This window comes from Vidua macroura, chromosome 1 (genome assembly GCF_024509145.1).
Source record: "Vidua macroura isolate BioBank_ID:100142 chromosome 1, ASM2450914v1, whole genome shotgun sequence".
Taxonomy (NCBI): Eukaryota; Metazoa; Chordata; class Aves; order Passeriformes; family Viduidae; genus Vidua; species Vidua macroura.
The window spans coordinates 118,135,353-118,151,379 of record NC_071571.1 but is presented as its reverse complement, the minus strand read 5'-3'; the positions used below and the strand labels follow the sequence as shown (position 1 = coordinate 118,151,379).

At 39.3% G+C, this 16,027-nt stretch overlaps 1 protein-coding gene across 4 annotated transcripts in view; it reads right to left on the bottom strand.

Annotated features, from left to right (window-relative positions):
* NKAIN3 (sodium/potassium transporting ATPase interacting 3) overlaps window positions 1-16,027 on the bottom strand; it is a 341,572-nt gene that overhangs the window by 172,907 nt on the left and 152,638 nt on the right. For all 4 annotated transcript variants that reach the window (XM_053996752.1, XM_053996770.1, XM_053996743.1 and 1 more), the window contains exon 2: window positions 8,094-8,231. In XM_053996752.1, coding sequence (XP_053852727.1) covers window positions 8,094-8,231 — 138 coding nt within the window. The remainder of the gene's footprint in view (window positions 1-8,093; window positions 8,232-16,027) is intronic.

The following is a 16,027-nucleotide window of genomic DNA, read 5'->3' as shown; positions in this document are numbered from 1 at the left end:
TTGTTTTGCTTCAATATAATCATTAAAGCTCCACATACTGAACTGCAATGCATTGCGCAGGTGCCATCAGTTTGGCTTTCTTGGGCAGTTTTGGGTTTTGTTCCCCTCTTCATTCCTTTACCTGTCATGTATAATGAAAGGTTCAGGCATAGAGGATGGAATTTTTTCCCCCACCTTGATTACTCCCCCCTGCATAGGGCCATTTATGTGCATCAAAAAGGTCAACTTTAATATGATTTCTTCTGAGGTATGTAGGCAGTTGGGCAATGGCCCAAGAAGTAGGTCACTAAGAACCAAAACAAGAGTAACACTCCTGGACCATTTCCTCTGTCTTACAAAGGGCATTGTGACAACTGAAGGCTGGGTTATTAAAAAACAGACAAAGCTGTTGTGGTCTGTGAGCAATATGAGGTCTGTATTGTTCATATGGCCAAGCTAGAGCATATCACATATTACTATATTTGTTGACTTTGTAGTAACTTGATGCCATCATCAACTACTGATTTTCTAACATTTATATTCAGAACGATACGTGCAGAGAGTTAAAAATTAATGAACAATGCATACAATCCAAATTGCACGTAAAAAGCAGAATTTAGACTATTTGGAAGCATTCTCCTTTTTAAGAAAGAATTTTTTATTTCTCTGTGAACTAAGTCTGTCACCACAACAAAAGGAATTCTATTTGATCTTCCAGGCCAAGCCAAATCTGTTAATGGCCTCATTCTGTCCCATGGACACCTGTGCAGGCAAAAACTGTCAGAGCCTGCTTTCCCAGGCCAGGCTATGCTGTTTTACACATTTAGGACCAGTTTGGTTCCTGATCCACCATGAGGACTACTGAAAGAGAAGTGCAGGTGCAAAGCAGGTGTGCACCTTGAAACCCACCTGCTGTGTATGAAGAGGCTCTTCCTACACTCTCATTGAGCTCTGATCTCTCAGAGATCTAAATTTGAGCTCCATTTGCTTTGTAAACATAACAATTACATTATATTCAGTAATTACTGCTATATATTTTTTAAAGTAGGAAAGTTATTGTCTTCTTGGATATTCAAGGAGCAAATTCTTTCCTTGCATAGTTTTATAGGTACTTAAGGAAAGGTTATAAGACAGCAAAGGCAAGAAAGCAAAATTAGGAAATGTCAGAATTTGGGTTGTGCATGCCAACTTCATTTTTGTATTTTGTGGCTATGCAATACAATCCAAACATTAGTAAAATCATCACAGATATATTTTTATTTTAAAATATCTTACCTCCCCTAACACATTTTATGAACAGCTAGCTCAATACTGCTTTTCTCCTTGTGGCTCAGACCCTGCTCTGAGGACAGAATATTAATTTCCTCATGAGGTTTACTAAGATGCTCCTCACTGTAATGTGTGAGAGCTGCACAAACATTAACTAATTTATTTCATGTTATAAGGGAATGATACAGCTCTCAGAATGCAAATGATGTTCTGATACATGCAGAGATTACATTCAGAAGTATTCCTACATTATAACCATCCAACTTGAGGTCGTTAAGAGTTCATTTTTCAGAATGCTTGAGATTATACACTCAGATTATAAACTCAGTGTTCAGCTCCCTGTGGCTGAACGTGCAGCACTTGTGCAAATCAGACCACAAGGTCTCAAGACAAGAATCCAGAATGCAAGGGGAAAACAAAGCATGTGACAGGTTTTATTAAAGTGACTCACTTTGTGTCAAAAGAGTTTTCAGTGGCTGAGAGCAGACATAAAACTCAGCTTCAAGCACAGCCTTCACAGCAAAAGCAATCCTTTTTTTTCTTGGTAGCATGTGTCTCACTTTTCCCATTGTCTTCTGTTTTCTGAAAATCAGGTTTCTATTCTACATCTGTGATCACCAGAAAACCCCCAAATGTCTATCCTTTCTACTGAAACTGAGGCAAAAATATAAGAATTAGTACCTATCTATCTAGTTCAAATCTGCAAATATATAAAAGAATCATAGTAAGATTGCACAGAAGGGCTTTAAAAGCAAATTTTCTAAAATTTTGAGTGTTTCTGAAAAAAAATTGTAATACTTTCTGACATTATATGCATTGAATAAATTTATATGTATATACCTTTTTGGGTTGAAAAAAAAAAAACCACCAAGCAATATTCCATTATGTGGCATCACACTAACACCTGCTTGAGTCATTAAGAAAGGTGTAACTTTTAGATCCAGGACACAGATTTCTTATTTTGCTAGCAGAGCAACAGTCCAAATTGCCATCCTCTGTGTGAAGGGACACGTCATGCATGCTCGCAATTTTCTCTCAGTGTAGGAATGGTTAAGGTCTGAGACATCTGGTCCACACAGACCCTCAGGTTTCACTTCCCTCCCAGGCACCTAACCTGTTTCATGATCTGACCTGCTATTTAACCTTTACCATTTAACCATGTCCTCAGCATCATCCTGTCCATCCTGCTGGGTCTGCTCACTCTTACTTCCCCACACCCAGCAATTCCTGCCTAGTTCTTTGGCCACCCACATTCTGACCACCCCATCTCAGCTGGCCTCATACTCAGTGTCACAAACCTCACCATATATGATGTGAAAAATGAATTTTCCACACAGATTGAATCAATGAGAAGAGTTGGTATTTTAATTTTATAACTCAAACATTGTACCACTTAAAAATGACCTGGACATTTTTGTAACAGATCCCTTCTAGAAGAAGGGCCTAGGACCAGGTCATCATCTTTGCTTATTTCTCTCCATGATGCACTACATCTTTTCTTGCTCTTGATCTTTTGCACTAACAATTGTATACTATGTGGAGTGAGGAAGTATTTGAAGTGTTACTGATAATGTGGAGGGAGTACTCACTAAACTTTATAGGTTAAATATCTAATAAATATCCCCTTTAATAATGCCAGCCTCTCTGCAACAGTGAGATTTCTATACCTCTTGACTCTACAATCATATTGAAACCAATGCAGAGATATATTTCATATATCACTAAAATACAAACATTTCTAGAGTTAAAACATTTGCATTGGATGGACACAACATCACAAGAACAATTGGTTAAGGTAAAAGAAAAAAAGGGAATTTTCTAGTTTTGAATATTACAAGGAATGTGGGATAAGTTTAGCTTTAATGAATAAACTATCTCAAGAGTATATTTAAATCTGAAGTGCAGCAACTATTCTGACAATGTCATTCATGGCATTAGAGGGAATGAATGTTGGCTCGGGGATACTTCAAGGGAAAGGAGCAACTCCTGAGTTGTCAAACCATCCCCCTGTAATACCTGGCATCAGTACTTGCAGAGCCTTATTAGCCATATTTATGAAAGATGGCAGGGGAAGTGACATAAATCAGCACAATGGAGCAGGAACAACACAGGACTTAGCAGGAAAGATAGTCAACGAGTAATTTTGGAAGCCTAAGTATTTCACGTGTGTTTTCACTGACTGTATAACACTTGCTTGAATACTGAATAAAGTATTCTATACAGCCTTTCTTCTACTGTTCTGGTTTTTTATTTATTCGTTTTTTTTTTTTTAAATAAACTCTTTCCTGGCTTTTCGTTCATTGCCTATATATCATATTATTTAATGGAATACATTAAGGCAAGTAAAATAGAGATTTCCACCATAGATTCTCCTTGTTTAAATGTATTCTTTTCATCCCTCGCTATTTATTAACACATTTTTTTCAGCTTTGAGCCTGGCTTTTGCAATTTTAGCTATATGACTCATCATTCAGAAGCCTTTTGAAGTCCCATATCAGAAGTAGCAGAGGGAGAAGATCCCCAGCTTTAACAAGCATCCTGTCATCATCATGAATCAATTTTAACAGCCTGAAAATCTTGCTGGTGAAAGCAAGATCTGCTAAGAAAGGAAAAGCATGAACAAGGAAACAGATCATAGCAGAGCTCTGGAGCTTCATGACAAGAGTGCAACAGTGCAGTTAGAACTGAAATTCAGCTGTTTCTTTCTTCTTTGCAAATGTTTGGGTAAGTTTCAAATGAGCTAATATGGGAAAATTAGAAATCAGCTCTGCACTTTTATGCCCCCTGGGAACTTTGCACAGATTTAATTCAGTCACAAAATATTCAAATACTGAAAATAGCACATCCGCTTAGTGACAGGACAAATTGTTCACAACATTTATCTAAATTACTAATTAATACAAAACCTATTAGAAATAATTATTGGATTTAAAATAATTAGGACACTTGGAGTCAACATTGTCACTCCCTCTCTCTCTGATTCCTAAGCTCTGAGGACTTAGAATTTTAAGTATGAGCAAGTGAAATTCCAGATTTATTTCAGAATCACCATGCACAAAGTCCTGTATCTGAGGGACTGTAGACAGTGAACATGAACCACTGTCTTTAACTACTTGGAATAGGAATTCTATTCAACAGAGATGCCTCATGTATCAGCCACAGCATGGCAGCTCTTAAGATAGTGAGACTTTTTTTTTGGTAGAAAGCTCTCATGACAAATTTTATATCACTCACACTAATTTCTTTATTCAGACTTCTAATCTACAATGACTATGCCTATGGTGCAGCTTATGTGGTCACTAAATCCTAGTGATAAACTGGCCAAGCTAGGTTCAACGGCAGTGGAAGAGTCAGAAGCATGCCACTGCTATTGTTTTTATCAGTTTCTATTGCAGCCCTCACTGAACTCCTTGGCTCTATGTACCTGCAACAAAAGCCTGCTCAATTGTGCCTGCAGAAGCAGTTTCATATTTGACTGCAGTATAGATGTGCTTCAAGTTATGGCCCTACATGTATTACATTTATTCACTTAAGTTTCCCATTCCTTACATATTTTAAAATTTGAGGAGAGTGAACATGACATACACAACATTCTTATGATAAATTAAAGCTCTTGTGTAACTTCACTTGTCAGGGAAACCTGCAGGCACAGACTTCATTGCACAGATGATAGATTAAAACATTCTCTTGAGGTTAAACAATGGCTCTAGAGCTGGTCAGCTGAAGTCAAGATCACCACCAGAGTATGACAGATTATCATGAGGATAATTTGTGTGCAATTAATTTTGTGGAGACAGTTTACAGAAGTAAACCATTGTATGTGACATGATTCTCTCTTTACTTCAGCTTTTTCATATTGCGATGGGATCATCTGCATTAGTTAAGCTGATTTCCAGGGAAGTCTTAGGGAAAAGACAATGGATACTAAGCATAATTTTCTTGAAGTAATTAGTTACTTTTCCAGTTACTTTTCCAGCTAAACTTGATTAAACTTAATCTAAAGCAGAACCTTCATTAACTAGAGAACATAAAAGCATGATGCAAAAATACCTCAGCCATAGACACAGTACCAAATTCTTGGGATACCAACCACTAATGAATCCAGGGGCTTAGATGTGGCTGAAAGTGGACCTATGAACATGGAATACCATGAAACTTCTCCATAAATTTGAAGCCTAATTTACTACTCAGAGCCTTGGTAAGAATCTCTCAGCATTGTGTTTAATACTGAAATTCAGGACACTACTGAAGATTTGCATTAAACAGATTTTAAAGTCAGCAGTAAAAGTTTACAGGTAGACTTTTGCTTAGTGAATACAGCCAGTATGCAGCTGGCACTGGTAGGGATCTTTACTGTCAGTATCACTGACTCCTTCTGGGGACAGTGGACAAAGCTAAACTGTGGCTGGCACAGCCCTAGGAAGCCCAGCTTCTGGGGAGCATGTGTTGGTATAGACTGGAGGATCCTTACGCTATGCTCAACAAGAACTTCAAGATGGTGTAACTCCATGCACTTTTCTCCTTCCTCTGGCTAATTCTTCCCATTTCGCCTCTCCCATCTGCTGGAACAAGCAAAGCACATCAAAGAGCTGACCTACACTTAACACCAGCAAAGAAAATAGTTGCTTTTAACCTGGATATGTTCTGGTTTGACAGTTTACCAAGTGGTTGAACTGGTACCTGTGCTGGTGCAAACAGAGAAACAGCACAGGGACTGAAGGCAGCAGCTGACCAAAGGGAGTTTTTCTTATGCTGGCTTGAGGTATTCACTGAATTCAACCTGAGGGCAAGGCTAGGCATGAGGCTGAACTGACAAGTTTGGAGTCAGCAACAAGAGAAGTCTTGCAACTCCTCCTTTCCCCTCCACCTCCACATTGCTGTTCATAAACATGCAGTCCCAATCCCTGCCTTATGCCAACCTTGGCAACCACTGAAACCTCATTGACTGGATTCAGGAAACCAGTTTAGCAAAAAAAATCTCCACTTTTTGCTAGGTTGGTTTTCTGACAGCTTAGAAATGGAACTGACAGGTCCACTTAACTCCTGCCAGAAGTGGAGGAGAGGGACTGGAGAAATGTTCAGACAGAGAACAGTGGGAACAGGAAGACATGACAGCCGCCCTGTTCTGCTGGTGTTGAGTTGTGAGGTCAGTTACCTCGTGCTACAGACACACTTCAGATTTCAGGATTTGGCTCAAACTATTCCTGCTTCACTGTAATCCCTACGTTAGTAAGGATATAATCACAGATCGCTTAGAGAGGTGGTGATGGGATGAAGGCGTGGGTAATCACAGAACATTCTGAGCTGGAAGGGACCCACAAAAATCATCAGGTCCAGCTCTTAAGTGTATGGTCCCTACAGGGATCAAACTTGTGACCTATGGCATTATTAGCACCGTACTCTGACCAGCTGGGCTCTAAAGCCCTGATCTTCCGCAGTAATGAGTATTGTCAGCTGCTGTAGCTAGAGCTCCTAAATATATGCTTAAAGAGCAATCAGAATATGAGTTCAGTTAAATCAGCATAAAGTACCTTACTGGGGAGGTGTTTCTTTTGTTTAATTATGACTTTTCTACCTCTACTTTAAAACAACTTTTGTATAGCCTAAAATGTTCAATTACATTGGAAAAGATATAGAAACAGTCAACATCTGTTGCATTTCATTTGAAAATTAAGACAGAGCTTGTATCATTGAACAGCACTGCTGAACCTGAGGGGCAAGACATTTTGTAGTGTTGCACTTGAGACATGAATTTCCCACATAATTTTACAGATGTTTACAATCACTTTTTATGCATAAAATGGAGAGCATGAAGCAGAAAGGTGAGTCATCAGTTCATGGATGCCCAGTTCTTCAACCACAGATAATAGATAAAAGCTCTGTTTTTTTATATCAATCCATTTTCAATTCATTATAGTCTGCTTGTAAGCTTAGCTAGCTAACATGAGTATAATCTTGGATGCACTTTTTGTTCATATTTTCTTTTAAGACATGACAAAGAATTACAGGATTCCAGGCTAGACTAGAAAAGATGAAGCTTTTAAAGTATTTTTAAATGAGTTTTCCCCAGCAGACATTTATTTCATTCCTTTGTGAGGAAAAAGATAACTTTAGCCTCTTAAAATCCATTACTGACAACACAACCAAAATGTTCCAAATACAGCCATTACTAGGTAAAGACATAATATTCTTACATTCAAAAGTGAACATGGGGGAGGAACAGAGATTTTTTTGTGTTGGCAGTTTACTTCACAGCTTTGAAATTTCTTTTTATTCCTGGCTATATTGAGAACATAGGAAAAAAACAACTGAGAAGCTTCAAGTTACAAGCATCAGAGAGAATTTACAATAATTTAGGGTCAAAGCCATAGGTACAGGTCTTGACAAAATTACATGTAAGTGAGAAGGAGACTTCTTTGGAACCCATGGGTCACAGGACCAAAGAAATTTCTATAATCATTGCTCCTCTCTGCTTAAGAGAAAGATGTAGTTAAATATAACTTGGCCATTGCAAATATTTTTTAATCACCATCAATTCTGATTGTCTCTTACAAAAGAACAGTTTGTACTTTATTTATTTACATATAGTCTAATTGGCTTGTACCATAGTCATAGTTTTTGTGGCACTTTCTCCAGGTTAACTGCTTTTGATAGTGTCCAAAATCTCAAAAAAAATTCACTTTTAGTGAATTTAGTAGTCCTAAATTTGCAAAAAGACATGGAGACATCTACAGTTTTTACAGAAATACCATCTGGTGTTTTGAAACCAAGAAAATTCGGTTTTGTAATATGACAGGTTTTATGGCAAAAAAAACCCAAAAAGAAATATAATAAATGAGACTTACCACAACTATATATCGAGGCCTAAACTGGATGGTTCCAAACAAACCCAAAATGACAACTATTATTTGTAGGAAATTGCCAAGGATAGGAGCCCACTGGAAACCCAGGAAGTCAAAGATTTGTCTCTCTAATGCTGCCAGCTGTAAGAAAACACATAAACAGAACATCCACTTTTTAATTATGTGTTGGACAGAACACTCAATATTTTCTTATTTGCACCAGGTTTCACCAGCAAGTGAGCAAAGCTATGCAAACCTTGCTATTGCTTCTGAAACACCATCACACTCCCTGCCTTCCCCATATCTTTGTTTACTAAGATTTACTCTCAACTAAACTTGAGTGCAAGTTCCTCAGTCTGTTCCTAAAAGCCCAGAAGGGCAGAGCAGGTCCAGACAAGTTCCCCACGTGGCCACTGTTATCCCAGGGGTTCCTTAATGCAGGAATTAAGGGAGACTGCTGGGAGCTCCTCACTACCTGAGGCACAGACATAGGCTCAGGGGGTGAAAGGCAGTAGAAAATGTTGAAAGACCTCAGAGCAAACTGCTTCAAAACCAACAGCCAAATGAGCCATCTGTGCTCTTCAAAAGCTGCTACATTAGTTTTGGGCAACTACAAATCAGAAAGAAATGGTGGCAGCCTTAAAGTTCTTCTGCTGTATCATGGCATTTTGGGACTGGATTTAGTTGGGTATGGAAAAGGAGGAAACTAAGAAGCATCAGCCTTCATCTTTGCATCAGCATGTGGTTCTTAGGTAATTCTGCATTTCTGAACATTACACAAAAAAGAAAAACAAAATGCGAGATATAAAATTCTTCTGCTAACACATTTGCTACTCATTTTTGACAATCCAATCCACTGTTCTAAACATAGAAAATCAACTTTCTTAGCAGCATTTTTGTTGGAGTTTAGACTTAGTTCAATATTTTTTTGCAGCTGCAGCAAGATTATCTTGAGCAGCTAAATAGAAACCTACTGAGAAACAACTGAATTTCTGTGCTTGCTAGAATTTATTAACATCTACTTGATTTTACTACATTGTTACAAACCCTAAAATTTACTGAAATATGCACTTACAATATTTATAACTGAGACAGATGGAGCAAGTGTGACTCTATGAATACCAACCAAAGTATTATCATATGTGGGTATTTCACGTAAACCATTTCATTTCACACATTAGGGCCAGATTCAGTCTTCACCTGCAAGATGAGGCTAGGTGTCACTGAGAGCAGAATCCATTTTTTCTGTACAAAACCCCTCCCTTACAGCAGACATGAAAACCATGTTCTCTATGCTGAGCTTAATAAATATGATAAATCTAAACAATGAAATTAATAAAAGTTGAATCATCAACTTGGTGCAGCTCCTTTGCAATCAGTGAAGTTACACTGACTTTTATCAGCTAAACATCTGACCCAGCATATATAAATGAAAAATCACACAGTACAATACAAGGATACCCCAAATCCCATGTGCAGGATGGTAAAGAGAGCTCTTTGGCACAGGCAGAACTTACAGTTTATGGTCTAGCAACAACATACTAAGAGTCCTGTGTCACATAGGAAGGTATTTATGACATCCATGACCAGAGCCAGAGATTTTTCATTCCCATTACAAGTGGAAATCTTCTGGGTCAGCAAAACAGCTAAAAATATTCAGAGACCACCAGTTTTCAGAGACAATGTGTCTTCTTCCTGGAGCCCTGACATTAGCAAGCAAGTAGAAGATGGAGCTGTCAAATCAGACAAGGATTTGCTTAGTGCCACCTCTGCCCTGACATTCACTGAAACCCTCCTAGCAGCTTTGGTCTTCACCTGCACCAATAAACTGAGTGTGTCCTATCACACTCCCAGTACTGAAGGCAGCTGGCTTAGCATTGTGTCCATTAAAGTGTCCTTGGCTCTGAAACAGGGCAGCTGTGTGCAAACTACATACTTACCTACTCAAAAGGGCCCTTGGCCATGGGTTTCCCTCTCTTTGGGAAGACCACTGGTTACAATAACCCTGGTTATTGTGACAGAAAACTCTAATGGTTCACTAACATTCACAATGTCACTGCCTGGCTACTTCCCCAGGCACGAGAATATGCTGGTGTCAGGAGCAGAGAGTTTGCCCAGAGTGGGTATTGGGGAAATTCACACTGGGTGCCAGTATGCATTTTATGTAGCTTTGAAACATCTAGAGCTATCTGAAAGACAAAAGCCTGCAGCACAGATAAGAATGAAGCTGTTCAGTATCTGTCCCTTCTTAAATTGACCCTTGGGATAAATTTTGAGATCATCACCTTAAATGCCTGAAAAATGCAATACTGGAACATAAATGAACACAACCACTACACTTTGCCACCAGACTCATGCTAAAAGGCTGGGTGTTCAGCTCATGCCTAAACTGGATCAGATAAAAAGTTTGCCCTCATATGCATCTCCCTGATATCTGCCAAGCAAGTTCTGAGTACATCCATCAGGCAGGTTTGGGCTCCCACAAAATACCTCACTGGCCACAAATATATTCCCAAAGATAAGGGTGCACATGTATATATATTCACCATAGACAGAGTTACACTCTTTTTTTTTTTTTTTTTTAATTATTAATCTTTCCATGGATCACTGTGGTTAAGGCACCCACCACAAACACAGAAATAAAGTTCATTTTCCTCTCCTGCTGCATACTGAGTTGTCCTAGGCAAGATTGTTGTATTGTGTTTTTATATCTCTGTAAGAGTTCTGTAATGGTTTGCCCCTTCACCCCCCATATTCTCCCGAGCTTTCCCACCTTTCCCTCAATGCCAATCTCCCTGAAAATGCTCAGTCATTCCCCTGTCCCCTCCCTGGCACCCTGTCCGTCACTCAGCTCCCCATCCCACTCTCCCAGAATCTTCCACCTTGGGCATCAGGTGAGTGGATGAGGGCCAGGGGTCCCTCCCTTGAACTCCCCCCATTGGTTTATGTATCTGTCTATCCTTCTGCCTTCCACTCCCCCAAATCCCCCCACTGGTGAATGGGCGTCCGTTTCCCCTTGTTACCGCCCCGGTCCTTAAAATGTTGCGAAAGCCTCAAAGGCACTTTCGGCTGTCGAAAACTATGGCGCTCGGGGCTCCTCAGAGCACAGATTAAACCTGAGACTGTTTGACTGTTTTCCCAGCCTTTAGTCGGCTCCTTTATTGCCTCCTGGGACACCACCTCTCCTCCATACAAGGCAGACAGCGCAGCGCTCTGTCCTAGCCGCTCCCCGACTCTCCTCGAGACACAGGGGAGTGTCCCCGCAGCTGGCCGTGCCTCAGCCAGGCAGGTGAAGCCAGGGGCTTCAGGGTGGGCATGGCGGCACAAGATGTATACTATTCGCCATTTATTGGAGGTGTGGCAGTTATCTTCTGTTAATTAGGCAGTTTGCTTTATCTCTTCCACAAACCAATTCTCCCCCCCAACACTGGGGAGACATCTGCTGCTAATGGCCTATTGAATGTCACTACATGACTGTTAAAAGTTACAGCATCCCATTGTGAGATGCTCTGCCCAGAAGGAGGAGCCAAGCATTCCTAACTGGATATAATCTGAGTTTTTGGGACACCAGACTCAGCCTTTCCATTGGGTTCCCAGAGGAACAGCTGGGTCTTTCGACTGGACCTTCAGAGGAAGACTACACCCTTCTACAGGATCACTGCTCCGACAGAGCCACATCTGCCACTCCAGGAGGACTGCTGCCATTCCAGTTTGGACTGCTACCAACACCCTGACCAAAAGGCTGTCAGGGTGTATTCTGACTGTCCGTGTTTTTTTTCTTTTGAATTATTGCACGTATTTTGTTTTCTTTTTCCCTTTTTCTAATAAATTGTATTTCTGACTTGGAGTCTCTCACTGGTTTTGCTTTCAAACCAGAAAATGAATTATTAATTCTTCTCCTCCCACTTCCTATCCATTAGGATACCAAGGGAAAGAGCTTCTCTTTGAAGCTGTGTCACAGGCAAAAAATACAAATTTGTATTTCACAAGTCAAAAAGAGAGCACAAGCAGAAACATGAGGGTACGGTCTATTGCCTATGGCACTTGCACAAAACTGGGAGAGTTGCTCATGTTTCTTGCCTGCAGGGCTCGCTCTTTATTTTATATATACTGACAGCATGAAACCACTGAAGGAGCCCTGGAAGCAGGATGCCAAGCATACAGTACCATTCCTTCCCCACTAAGAAATGTTTTCACCATCAGGCTATGCAGAGAGACCTTCCTGCACAGGCAAGTCTCATTTATCCTGCTCTTGTCACCAACACAGAGTAATTTGTCTCATCCCCAAAGCCCACAGAATACATTAGCATGGGTGGTGCGGGGGCAAGGGGAATCTAAAGAAAAGAAAGAGGTAGGAGGCATGTCTTTCCTCCTCAAATTGCTACTTTCTTCTAAATTATAACACCTTGCAGGCAACACAGGCAGAAGTTAAAAATCTAATAATTCATTATTATGGCAGAGGAAACATGTTAAGATCTGTTTTCTTTATACCATGAGCAATATGGACTGAATAGAGGAAACATCTGACTGCTGCTGTTCTTATGTCTAGTATGGCCCCCAAGAAGAAGTGAAGGCCACAAAGTTTTTAGCTCTGTGCAAATGAAAAAGCAATCCCTAACACAGGCTGTGATTCAGGTGATTTGACAGAAATCATCAGAATAAAGGGGAGGAAACAGGCACCTCTGAACATTTACAGGCTGGTTTTACACAGATATGAAGAACCTATACTATTGATGTTTGCCCAAATCCAAAATCTCTGTGTCCATCAGTGGCCACCAAACTAGCCTAGATTCTGTGAAAGATGGTTTCACTTGGACTTAGGTGCATGTGAGTACTTCAAAATGTTACACCAGAAACATTTTGATTATAAGGAGGCTGTTTTTCTCAACAAGAATTTTCTTTTTCTCAACAAGACATTTTCTCACATGAATTTCTAATTTCATCATCATTTTCAGATTCTTCTGAAAATAGCCTAAAAAACTGAAACCTAAAGGGAAGGGAGAGGTTCCCAAAATTAGCTGGCTCAACTTCTTCCAGTGCTAGAAGACAGATAATCAATTTAGTACGGCAGAGGAGCTCGAGGCTGCAGCTGGGGTATGCTCAATGTGACTGAGGTCCTCTGAGGGTTTACTGGTATGACAGTATACCCTCAGAGGACCTCAGTCACATTGAGAAATGGAACAAAACAAAAGTGGAACAAAAACCCAAATCTTTCTTGCAAATATAAGAGGAAGGTTGCTTTTGGCAACTTAGATATTCTGTGTATATTTATAATGAAAGCTATGTCCAGTTGAATGAAATATTTTCATGAGAACTTAAAAAAATCTATCAAAGTTGATGGGAAATAGCATTTTCTTATCATAACAACACTTGGAAAAGGGTGCATGATATTTCTTATTACAGCTGGCAAGGGAGCGCTTTGTTATTTAGACATCATCATCACTGACAATTTTGTAATGCCAAGTGCATGACTCGGGAGACCAGGACTAGCAGTAAAATGCTCTAGTGGGACTGTAGCACTTCACTTAATGAAGTCTTGGGTTTTTACCTCTTTGTTTCACTAAGGCTTCCAAGCATTTCCCATTTCGCATTCCTGCAGAGCACAAGGAGAAGGTACTAGGCTGCAAGATGGGGCTGCAATAAAGTTACTCAGGGTGAACTTTTTCTTCCAGCCATGCTCAAGCCTTTTTTTATTAAGAGCAGCAAAAACTTCAGGTGAACTAATCTGTTTGAATTCTGAGCTTCTTCACCTAGAAGGCTCAACCAGATGTACAGGACAATTGAAACCTCCTGAACAGAAAAACAGTGCAACTGTAGCATTAATATTTCACAAGCAGTTTAAGGCAAAGGAGTAACAAAATAAAAGGCAATGCTGCATAGGATTGGTAGAAAGAAACCACCAAGATGTTCCTCATCAATAGAGAAATCAAAAAAACATTTTTGAGAGAAGGCTTAAACAGAGTGCCCTGTGAATTAAACCCCTCCTCTAAATTCTCAGGTCCTGTTATACTTGAAAATATATATTAGAAGCTGTCTGAGTGATGAGACACCACAGCAGAGTTATAAAGTAAACTTTCCAAATACATGTTAAAACTCAATTTTCTCTTCTGTCAGAAACATCAAGGAAAACAGTCAGTTTTATAGTTTAATGGAAAAGTTTTATAAATGACATGTTAGTTTGAGATTAATAAATAGAACCAAATCCATAACAGAAGAAGTCACTTTATCAAGATGAAGAGTTTTCATATGTAATAGATCATTTCATACAAGAAAAGACCCAAAAGTGTCATGATATAAACAGAAGACTGTAAAATTGCTAAATGTAAAAATAAAATGTTAATGATACAACTGCAAATTTGATACTGTATAAATTACTAAATTTAAAAAACTGGCAAGTATAATCTACTCTGCATTTGATATTAAAAAGTTGCTTCAATCTGTCATGTAAAACAATCCCTAGAAATTATAACAACCAGAAAAATATCAGTAGTATCTAACAAACTTGTATTTGAGAAATCTAACAAAGATCAAAGAAATATTTAATAACTGGAGAGTGTAAAACTATATAGCTTTGAAATCCTTTTTGAAAATAAAACAATTGTACAAGCTAGAGGTAAAAAAGGAGAAAAATTATGACTTTACAAATGGACACTGTTACTGTTCCAAATGGACTCAGCTTCCAAAAATTAAAATAGTATAGAAAAAATGGTGAAAAAAAAAATTACTGTTCATAACATTCATTTTCTAAATTCATGTCAGGAATTATCTGTAACATTTGAATTATGCATGTAAAACTCAGAGTTGGCTGATATACTTATCACAGAAGAAGTTCTGGGGCACAGTGCATCATCTGTATTAACTGCCGCTTCTAAGGATAAAAATGTTTTCTCCAAAATTCTCATCTTTATCTAATGATCATAAACTTAACCTGTGGCTTCAGGAAAAGTTTCCTGGACATGATGAATCTCTGAGGATTGTTGGCCTTTTTACCATTACTACTCGTTCCAATGTGCTGTGCTGAATATACAGTTTAGTCCAGTTTGGCAGATGCAGCTGTTAAAAACTGAAGTGGTTCCCCAGCCTCCTCCAAAGGAGCTCTACCTGCAGCTTTAAGCGCCCTCTGTTCTGAAACACCAGGATACCTCAGCAGTGCAATCACTTTTTCCTCACCAACTTATTCTCCCATCCCATGCCAACACATCCCAGCACATTCCCTCCTCTCATCTCCCTCCTTCGTTCTTTCCTTCCCTTCTCCCTTTGTTATTTTGTGCCCAGATTGGTGGGCACTCCCAAAAATCTACACACCAACACAAGGGAAAGGGCAATGGCAAGGCAGGAGAGGAGCAGTGGGAGCCTCCTACACCACCTTGCATCCTTTGCATTCGGCTGGAATAGACAAGACCTTGGATCAAGGTCACTCTTAGCACTGGGCACATTTGACTTAACACATTCCAGGGCTCTTAGGTGTGCATTTCTTTTTCTTTGACAGATGTTCCACTGAGTGGAAAACTGAGAAAACATTTTTTGTAAAACCTTGGGGCGAACACTCAATGCTCACATTTGGAAAATATGCACTTTCTAATTTAAAGGGAAAAGACATCAAAAAGCTGCCAAGCTACTCTGGATAAAACCTCAGCGTTGGAGAGTAAAAGATTGACTTGCCACATGATAAACCCCAGGATTTCTAACAGGAAATTAACAGGTGATGAAAGAAGAAGGTAAAAATAAATAAGTAAATAAATAAGTTTCATCAAAAACCAATGGTAATGCGTAAACAACTTTTTATACAAATTTCATACTCCTGCTGTGATTTCAGAATTTTACTGACAGCTTGACCTTAGTAAAAAGCAAGATAAGATTTAACACCAGAGAAATGCTAGGTCTTTAAAGCAGGGGAGAGCATTTAAACCTGAAGAGGAAGGGAGATGTCAGTTGAT